Here is a 10,503-nt window from a genome sequence, read left to right on the forward strand (position 1 = left end):
AGTTATGACTCCAGTTCCGCCTGATCAAGTGCCGTGAAACTCACTGGCTGCATTACGGCATCTAGTGGACGGCACATCTGGACCGCACGGCCCAGTGGAGTACGCCTTCTCGCCTGCGGATACATCCCCTAGTGCTGCAACGGCAATGCTTCGGAAGTGCCACTCTTCGGGCTATGATCGGCCCTTGCCTTGAATCCAGCTTGGCTGACGTTGCATTCCAATTGCATGAAAAATATCGCGGTGTGGCTTTGACCATTAATAGGATTCCGGACATTTTGCAGAACCCGTGATTTATTATGAAAAACCAGGGAGCAAGAGCTGTCGCACATAAGTGCTCTTTGGAATCTTTCCTGTGGAGAGGATAAGCGATACAAGTTTCTCATTCGCAATAGTGGCGGTTAAGGTCTTTAATTCACATGCAGGAGGATTGGTCAAGTATATGTTATCCAAATAGCATTCCCTGAATGCTCTCATGCTGCGACATGTCGAGGTGCCCCAATTTCTTATCGTGTATCGTCAAAAACTGCTCATATGGTTTTAAAGGAAAGCAATGAGTCTCCCCTGAGAACTCGGTTGCTCTTCCGTGTCGAAAGTTTATACTCGAGAGCATATTTTTGGTAAACAGTTACCGCTCTGGAAGATAGAGATGTATCCATGTTGAAAGGCTCCCTTCTGAAGACTATGAGACCTAATTTCGTGTCTGTTCTTATTTTTAGACCACATCAAAGTCAGGTAGCCAATTGGGTCGGTAGAGCTCTTCTCCAATATTGCAGGACGAAGATCGAATAGGAGGAGTCAGATGCAAGTATCAAGATACATAGTGTCAGCTCACTCAAGTCTAATTTTCCACAAACGAAGCCTCCAAGGAATGTCAAACTAGAATCCGACAAGTCGTTAGTATGTATAGACTATGCAATCACATCAGATTGATCGCGACTCTCACTCGAGAACATGGAACTTTTCTTTTGAAACAAGTCGAGGCCATCGCTTTCACTCAATGCGGGATCAAGGGATGAGTTTTCAACCACTGAAACTTCAAGCGAAGGAGGACAGATTATTTAGTCATTCCATTGTCTTTGACCGCTTTGCTCTTAGACACGAGTTTGGCCAATAACATCATCCCCGTCTTCAACCCAGTATGACCAAAGCCAGAATAACCACCCACGCACCGCCCGCCCCCCACAACCGGAGTACCCTAGATCGCCCCTCCGCACTACTCATCTGGTTTCCATTCGCATCAGGCAGAGACGGTGCGTTACGAAAATCATTCGGAGGCACAATGGACGGCAGCGTTTGAAAATTCGGTGGAACAAAGACCGTCACCGGCGTGATGGACTCCGAAGACGGGGCCGAAGAAACCCCGTTAACGGGGGTAACGGATGGCGGCGGGGGAGTAGGTGAGGCTGATGGAGTCTGAACTGCGGGTGGAATGGTCGGCGGGGGTGCAGTTGTTGAGGTAGATGTCTGGATGGCGGGTGGTATAGCAGGCGCTGGGGGAAGGGGTACCGATAACGAGGACGAAGAGGTAGACGACGATGGGAAGGGTTGCGCGGGGGCCAAGTTTGCCGGCAACGTTGTTGTCACGGCTGGGTTCAACACTGGCGGTGGGACTATCGGCGGAGATGAAGTTGTAGTCGTCGAAATCGTCACCGGCGGCGCCGGGACCGGAGCGGCCGGCGCGGCAACGAAGCCGCATTCTCCAATGATTTCTCTGATATCTGCACTCCATCGTTAAAATGATCGCCTCCTTCTCAGAAGACTGAGCCAAGTGAACAGTCTCGACTCTTGCAAGAGGTAAACTCACCCTCATTGGCTTCCACGGCCGTAACGTTCCGCGAAATGCACGACAAACACCCAAACGCAGCCCCGGCAACGTCAAACCCCCTCTCCCCACAAACACACGCCCTCGAAGCATTCTTCGCCGCCGCCTCAGCAGCCTTCTTGGAAGCCTCCTCCGCAGCATCCTCCGCGCTCGCTGAGCGCCCGACGCCCAACGTAGGCACCGCAGCGAAGCCCGACCCCGGAGCCAGACTCGCCGTGGGCTCCTCTTCGTCGTCGCTGCTATCTTCTGACTCCGGCTCCTGTCTCCCGCTGAGTCTCCGACCCAGCATCCTCTGTAGATTCCTCCTCCTTCTCTTCTTACCATCCCCTCTCCATTCTGTCCTTCCCTTGACATCCCTGTCCTTGACCGATCCATCATGGTATTGTCGAATCGGTAGATCCCGCTTGTCCTTCCCGAACTGGGCCTCCACCTGTGCCTCGCACCGCGCCGTAAGCTGTACTATAGGCGCGCAAACCTGAGCGCACTCGGGCGGGACGTCCTCAGCCTCTAGGTCCTCTACTGCCGCAACGCCGGGGACCAACATTAGGCTGGGCAGGTTCGTGGTGACAGACAGCAGCGCGAGGACAGTGGCGAGGTGAAGCGTCGTGGGCCGGTGGTGGCGTGTCATCTCGGCTTCGGCTTCGTCGAATGCATGCAAGGCGTGTAAGCAAATGACTCGTTGGTTGCTGCTAGTGCTTCCGCGTCTTGCTCAAATAGTTATCCAACTCCTTGGTGTCGTAGTCGGAGTTATCGTTGTTCGTCTCGTCTCATGACACCGGGAAATAGCACTGTAAATCTGACAGATGCCATCCAAACTTTTTCGTCAAGTGCCTGCAACTTTGTCCCAACTCTAAATTCGAACAGACCCGCCCTCCGTCCATCAAAGAGAGAAACTCCAGAACGGTCTTTTCCAGATGTAGGTAGGATGGTGAGAGGGGGGGTATTCAAGCTTATTGTAAAAAGAGCAACCCTCCGTCTACCATCCCCCCCACTATCCGACCAACTCATACTGAAATTCGTAAGGTCTCAGTGTGACTGTAATACCTTCTACATGATCTACCCCTCGGAAACATCAGGCCAAACGCCGAAACCCAAGTTGCCCAACCCCTTAGACCACTGCCGGATAAAGCATTCGCAGAGGGCTGTTGAACGCATCCCCATCCCGAAACGTCTTGGCGGTATCACTAGAACCACGAGGAAAAAGGAAACCCACATTTTCCCGATGGACGTTGCCGTAAGCCTGGAAGGCGATTTTAGAGTTCAACCTCGCAGCGGGAAGCATCTGGTAGTTAATATACAGAATTAACCCCTAAATTTGGCAAAAGAGGGTTCGTTGATTGATCGCCTGCTGGGGTTCTTTCCTTACCTAACGCAGGTAAAGAAGCCACAGAAGGACAGAAAAGAACATTGAGAACCCCGCTGCGAGTCATTCCCAGTGCATCGCATCATTTCCCATCTCTTACCGACAAAGTCTAAATAAGCGGCCTCCATCATCGCCAGATCGATAAGGAACTGAAGTTAAGTATCCGTACGGCTGACTTCTCAAGCTATTGAGCTCTCCCCGTCCACGGATTATGCATATCCGACACCCTGCCGAGATTCCGTTCTAGAACCCTTACAAACCACTTACATCGCCGAGCCGGGTGCAAAGAACGGCTCCGACCTGCCATTCCCATCGCCCTTGTCCAGGCTATCGGCCGAGTCATTGCACTCCAGCGGCATGAGACCTTCAAGTCTTGGACTTAGGCAACACGGTATCAACCTGACCCCGGAAGCCACTCTCAGACCTCAGGTTCAACACAGCGCCAAGGTCTACTCATCATGGAAAGCCAAGTCCTCCTCAGTTCGGCGAATGCTTATCGATGCTTAGTCCATCCCGATCCATTTCCTACGCTCCCGACGTCTTGGCTATGAATCCGTCTTGACCAGCTTCGCATGGGCTCAGTCCGTGGCGGAATGTGTTCCCCCCGGCATTCCCGAACCAGTCCCGATGAGGCTCTCGTTGAAGCTGCGACTCTACGAACCAGTCTTGGCTGCTACTCTATACAGCAACGCAAGGCCAACAAGAAAACAAACACAAAGCTGACAAATTCCAAACCACCCCTAGAGGATCGTCTACGGTCGTCAGTCTCGCGCATCACAGGTGACGCGTTCGCCATCCCAGGAGGCGTACGAATACGTAGTTGTATGCATCAGATCTCTCTTCTTGGGTATATTCACTGAGCTATAACAACCTGAATCCTCGCCATCCACATATCCATACATCCACTCGCCCTCCCCATTCCCTTGGCCCTCCCCATGGGATGGGCCTCGCCCGCCGGGGAGTTAACCCCACGTCCCGCCACCACCACCTCCACGACCGCCCTTCCTCTGCGCACTCAGTCTCCAGTCGTCCTCTCCAGCATACTTATTATGCAGCGGCTGGATCCTCTCCGCCTGCTTCCTCTTGGACAACCGATCCGTCGGCGCAACCTTGAAGAACGTGGGCGCCGCGTCCACGAGCCACTTTGGCTCGATGCTCGTCGTGCAGTGCATGTACTCCTTGGTCGTCAGCACAAGCGTGTGGTAAATGACCCACTCGGCCTGCTTTCCAAACAGCGCCGAGCTCGGGTGGAGGTACACCGGCGTCCCCTCGATGAGCGTCTTGTACCCTTCCTGCGGATCCTTGCGCGCCGCGTTGCGGAAGAAGCCAGAGCAGAGCGCCTGCCGCACAATCTGCGTATGCCGCCCGCAACTGACGATGGGGTGTCGGTACCGGTCCATGATCTTGACCAGCTGGTCGTGCACGTCCTTGGCGCGCTTCATCGAACGCGCCTGGATGAAGTTCTCGAAACACCAGGGGCTCGAGTAACTACTTTGCTTCCATGAGTTGTAGACGTTCAGCAGTGTGAGGTGGTCGCCGTGCGGGTCGTGGAATTTGGCCTTCTTCTGGTCTGCTTGCGACTGTTTCTCTTTGGGGCGGTAAAAAACATTGGGGAGATTGAGCATGGCGACAATGATGAGCATCTCTGCTGAGCACTTCATGTCAACGGAGATGATGAGCACCTTGGCCAGAGACGGTTCCATGGGAAAGTCTGCCATCTTTCGTCCCAGACGCGTCAGCAGGCCCTCGTCATCTAGAGCACTGAGCGCATATAGCTCTTCTAACGCTGTAAGCATAGTGTTAATTGGCGGGGGGTCCATAAAGTCAAAGTGCAACAGGTCGTTAATGCCCATGGCCTTGAGCATGAGAATGACGTGCGACAAGTTCTGCCTCTGGATTTCGGGGATGGTTGTAGGCAACATCTCGGACTGGTAGGCCGCTTCGGTGTACAAGCGGAAACACTTTCCAGGTCCTGTACGTCCGGCGCGGCCAGCACGTTGATTTGCCTGGGCTTGCGAAATTGGCGTGACAACCAATGAATCCATGCCCAACTTGGGATCGTAAGCGTTCTGTTTGACGAAACCAGGGTCAACGACGAAGTAAATATTATCGATTGTGATGGATGTTTCGGCAATATTGGTGGCGATGACCACCTTTCGGCAGCCAGGAGGTGCGGGATCGAAAATACGACTCTGCATCTCATTGGGGAGTGCAGAGTACACAGGCAAAATGATGAGCTCTGGGACGTTGGGTCCTAATGCTTTCATCCGCTCATACAGAATCTCAGCCGATGTATCGATTTCTTCCTGACCCGTCAAGAAAAGCAAGATATCTCCAGGCGGTTCGGTAAGGTGAATCTGCATCACGGTGACGAGCGCAGCATCGAGATAGTCAGATTCGGGCTCGCGTGAGTACAGCACCTCGACGGGGAACGTGCGACCAGGAATCGTGAAAATGGGACAGCCGTCGAAATACGAAGAGAACTTGTCGGCGTCGAGCGTTGCCGATGTGGCAATGACCTTGAGATCCTTCCGACGCTTCATCGTCTTCTTCAGAAGCGCAAACAAGACATCCGTAGAAATGGTACGCTCGTGGGCCTCGTCGAGCATGATAACTGAGTAGCGCCTCAGATCGGGATCGACGAGGATTTCACGCTGAAGCATACCATCCGTCATATACTTGATCTTCGTCGCAGGACTGGTCTTGTCCTCGAAACGAATCGTGTAACCGACAGCCTCACCCAGCGGTGTGCCAACTTCTTCGGCCACACGCTTAGCAACGGACATGGCGGCTACACGTCTAGGCTGTGTGCAACCAATGACTCCGTCGTTGGCGAAGCCATCCTCGGCGAGATATTGCGTCAGCTGCGTCGTCTTGCCTGAACCAGTCTCTCCGATAACCACCATGACTTGGTGCTCCCTAACAGCGTCTAAAAACTTCCGCCTAAAGGCGAAGACAGGCAACGACTCTCGTTGATCCTTGATGCTCATGTTCGTCCGCTTGCCAAAAGTCTGGTCCTTTGGCGCCACAGCTCGCTTCCATTCCGGAACAGCGTCGGGCTTGCTCTGGGCCATCTGGGACTTGGCGTTTCGTAGATCGCTGGCGAACTTGCGCTTGTCTGGATCTGCCATCGGGTCGTTCCACTGCGCAGAGAGGTCGACCTTGGAGTCTTCCGCCGCGGCAGCCTCTGCTTCTTGTTGCTTTAGCTCCTTTCGCTCCTTTGCCAACGCAGTGCCCGACATGGCAGCTCTGTTCATAGAGCCATCGGGTGCTTTGACGACTCGAATGGGTGATAGTTCCAATGATTGCTTCGTCTGACCGGCCAGGAATGGCGGTTCCTCCTCTCGAACCTCGATATCGACATCCTGCTCCAGCTCCAATTCTCCATCGCCTGTCAGTGTCGCGTTATAATCTTCTTCGAGGTCGGGGTAATCGGAAGCCTTCGCGACACCGGACGCGATCAGCTGGCGGATCTCCCATCTTTCCGGGGACGTCATGCGCTTCTTCTGCCGGCGAGGCTGATGCTGTGGTGGTGGCATCGGCCCATCGTCAAACATGTTTCCATTCCGGCCGCCGCCGCCGCCACCCAACGCTTGCATATTTGCGCCCGAGGATATCCTGTCTTCCGGGTACAGATCCATGCCCGTCTCTTGGTCCACCTCCTTCATTGACAGTCCTATCCTGTTCCCCTCAATATTGACAACCTTGACTTTGACGTCCTGGCCCTTTTCCAACAGATCTGACGGGTGATTGACCCGCTGACCTTCCACCAGCCTCGAAATGTGTACCAAACCATCCACCTTGCCACGTACGCCATGCAGGTTGACAAAGGCGCCGAAATCCTTGATACCCGTGACATGCCCACTATAAACCTTGTGCAACTGAGGCGCATCGTCGACTTCGGGCTCGGGTGCCCTCCTGAAGCGGCCATCTTCCTCGTCATCGTAGTTGCGTCTCCGACTCCTCTGCTTCAGCGAAGGTCCGCTCTCGTAATCATCGTGCGATCGTGATCTCGACCGGTACTTGTCGCGCTTCCTCCGCTCCCTCGACCTCGACCGACCCCTCCGCTTCCGCCGTGAGTCGCGCCCGTCGTCTGGGCTGCGGCTTCGCTTGCGCGAGTCTGGTTTATCTTTCCGCGCCTTTCCCTCCAACCCTTCCAAAAGCGCTAGCGTATCGTCAATGGCGTCGACGCCGTCACCTGTGCTGTCGTACGCCACCGGCTTGTCGGGCACCGAGAGGCCTCTAAAGATCTCGTCCTTCTCTGCGGCGCTGCGATGGTGGTGTTCGTCGCTGCTGCCGGCACCGTTGCTGTTCTTCTTTGCTTTGCCCTTCATCTTTGGGTGCATAGTGAGCACCAGGCGATCGACGCTCTCGACTAAACTCGGGGGGAAGTCGGCACCCATGCCGGCGAGCTTCTTCTTGAAGCCATCGTAGTCTTCGGCTTCGACTCGCTGGGCGATGATGAACTCGGCGAGCGTCTTGTCGGAAACGCCCAAATGGTTCTGCAGTTCGGAGGTCACCTTGGACACGAGCGACAAGAGCTCAAGATTCAAGAGGTCGTCCATGGTGGCGGAGAGTAGGTGACCTGTGGGTGAAAACAGGACCTCCAAGTGCGATGGTCGCTGGTTGAGGCCTCAAAAAAGTCTAGGTTGCTGCACGCTGCGCGCGACGAGACATGACAGCACTGACAGGGAAGTGTCGGAGAAAGCACTTTCCGTTCCGACCTCGCCCCACCCACCGGTAGCAGTACGTACTGTTAGTGGGTAAGCTCTGCCGGATGTCTCTCTCGTGCTCTTGCACACCAACTCCGAATGACCACCTTCAGTTGATTGTCCATGGTTCAGTTAGTAGAAGAGCAAGCTATAACCAATTCATCAGTGTTTTCCTCATAGAATAATTGTAGGAACCTGAAGGTTCATATACATGCAGTCACTTCCTCATTCAGTGATCCCTTTCCACTTCCTCGCTCACATCTATCCTATCTTTGGAAATCCCTCCAGTTTCCCTTAAGACTCTATTCCAATTGAATGTGCGAACTAAATGAGCAAATTATTGAGCAAGAGCGGATGGGAAAAGAACAAGCACGAATGGGTTACGGAAATCGGAGGCATTGGCAACGGAAGAGTCAGACCTTTGCACCAAGCTATCTAGGGAGAGTCACGACGCTGTCTCGAACCTCTTGAGAATTACCCAAATCTTGATACTCCGTAGTGAAGAGCTCTCGAATATGCCACCCCAGTCTCCAGAATAGAATCTCTCAGGCCTTGCATGTAAATCGTGTCCGTCATTCAAGACAACTCAAGCCAGGACAACTGGAGAAGTACACTGCCTTACGATTACATTTGGTATTATATACTACTACTAGACTGTATGCCTGGGTCTGTCCCGTATTGCCAGGAGAAGCCCTTGATGATACCGCTACTTCCGGGCATTCGTCATGCCCAATTTCCTTTACTGAATGTTAACCCACCCTCCCGCATTGCCCGAGCAACATCTCAGTGTGGGGTTCCCGCAATTTTAGTAGATGTCGTCCGTGTTCTACCTGTGCAGCCGGCCTGCATTGGTTCCATGCAGGGCCCATAGTTGATGCGAGGTAACTTTTGGGTTCCCTGCCGTTAGCACGGGGTAGTGACATACTTCAGACTACGAAGCAACAGATGCACAAATCATAAGAATAAAATAGTGGTATTGAATGAGTCTGCAAAGGAATCCCCGACGCCTGGTGTGATGATGATGATGGTGTATCTCAAGGTCGTTATCATGGATGCGAGCCTGTTGTCCTCCTCAGGAGCGACTTCTACTTCGCACCAAAGCGCGCTCGACTGTATCTGGGTATTGTAATCGTTGAGCAAACCGTGCTCGTCTGTAGCCTGTTGGTGGATGATGGTCTTTGTTTATCGCACAAATCATGACCCGCAAAACTTTTCGTGGTGGTGCTGCGAAAGTCGAGGACCGGTAGCCTCTGTATCCCGAGCAACTTCTATCGAGCCGGCAGGGAAGAGGGCTTGGACCTCACTCTTCCTTTTCCATTTCTTCGAATATCTTGATCAAACTCCGCACGCCCTTGAGCGCGTTTTCGTCGGGACCCTGACCGGGAGTCCACTGTGCGTGGGCGAAATCAATAAGTTTCAACGTGAAGACCCTGGGCAATTCGACATCGTCGTCATCGTCATCGTCGTCTGAAAGGCTACCGTGATCGGGGACATGGATCGTCATACGGTCTTCCTCGATCAGCTCGATGCCACTATCCACACGGGAGGTAGTTCTACCAGGCTTCTCGCTCTCTGCCTCAACCTTGGCCTCCGCGGCCACGATACTGTCGACGGCCGCGTTGTTCTGCGCAATGGCTTCTCTGAGCTTGTCGCCGTCGCCCTCGAAAACGAACAGTAAGCTAGCCGAGTACATTCTGCTCTCTTCCGAAGAGAGGACACGTTCGACGTTTCGCAGGTCATGCAGGAAAGCCGTAACAACCGCGCGTGCCAGGTCGTCGTCGATACCGGCGGCCTTGTTGAAGATGAATTTACGGAAGTTTTCGACAACATTATCGGTATTTACGTAGGTGCGGCCGTAGTCCTTATCGTATACCTTGTAGTCATTCTGATCCAGCTCCGACTTCATGGTGGAGCCGCGCCAGACCTTCATACCCGCGATTCTAAAGCCCAGGGGGCCGTGTGTGGTCTTGCTCGTGATGTCGTCGAACCTGCGCTTCTTCTCGGCAGGCGCATCGTCGGCCCACAGCCTGACACCCAACTTGACGTCGAGAAAGTTGGGCGAGGTAAAGCCCGAGCCAGAGTTGTTGAGGACGACCGACTGATCGGTCTTGATCTTCTTTGACTTGTTCTGCACCCACTTTCCATTCTCCTGATGCGAATCGGCCGGGGGCTGCCCGGTAACGGAGGCCTCGAGCTCCTTCTTGGCCTCAGGCGAGGCGACGGGACCGGGAACACCATCTTCGACAGAGCTGAGTTCGAGAGGGTCGACAAGGCTCAAGGTTCCCCAGAAGTCGGGCATTATTTCTTTGAAGTCGGCATGCGCAGGGTCTGAGTAGGCCGATTGATAAAAATCGATCTCTGCCTGCGTACAGGGCTTGATGAACATGGAGCCATCGGCAGTGGTCATGGTTCCAGCACTGAAAGTGGCGAACTAGCGTTAGAATCTTGATTCCTTTGCGAGGCTTTACAGCGCACCTCGTCGAGCACAGAGGGCGCCGAGGGCGAGGGAAGCGAGGCAGAGCAAGTACTTACTGGCCAGCAACGGTGTGATCGTAGTCGAGAAGATCAGAGAGATCAGGGAGATTGGGAATCTTTGTTTTGGACAT

The 10,503-nt window shown here is 53.8% G+C and overlaps 3 protein-coding genes across 3 annotated transcripts; all 3 read right to left on the reverse strand.

Annotated features, from left to right (window-relative positions):
* Window positions 1–1,363: 1,363 nt before the first annotated feature.
* CPAR01_04549 (uncharacterized protein) lies at window positions 1,364–2,450 on the reverse strand (the record flags this gene model as incomplete). The annotated part of the gene is made up of 2 exons (XM_060488829.1): window positions 1,364–1,718; window positions 1,903–2,450. 2 exons carry the CDS (start codon window positions 2,448–2,450, stop codon window positions 1,364–1,366), a joined length of 903 nt encoding a protein of 300 aa, XP_060353035.1.
* Window positions 2,451–4,147: 1,697 nt separating this feature from the next.
* Window positions 4,148–7,750, reverse strand: CPAR01_04550 (helicase associated domain-containing protein; the record flags this gene model as incomplete). Its single annotated transcript, XM_060488830.1, has 1 exon — window positions 4,148–7,750. One exon carries the CDS (start codon window positions 7,748–7,750, stop codon window positions 4,148–4,150), a length of 3,603 nt encoding a protein of 1,200 aa, XP_060353036.1.
* A 1,447-nt stretch (window positions 7,751–9,197) lies between these two features.
* On the reverse strand, window positions 9,198–10,503 carry CPAR01_04551 (inositol polyphosphate kinase; the record flags this gene model as incomplete). Its single annotated transcript, XM_060488831.1, has 2 exons — window positions 9,198–10,314; window positions 10,430–10,503. 2 exons carry the CDS (start codon window positions 10,501–10,503, stop codon window positions 9,198–9,200), a joined length of 1,191 nt encoding a protein of 396 aa, XP_060353037.1.

Source organism: Colletotrichum paranaense (assembly GCF_030867605.1).
Source record: "Colletotrichum paranaense strain IMI 384185 chromosome Unknown Scaffold_3.1, whole genome shotgun sequence".
Lineage (NCBI taxonomy): Eukaryota > Fungi > Ascomycota > Sordariomycetes > Glomerellales > Glomerellaceae > Colletotrichum > Colletotrichum paranaense.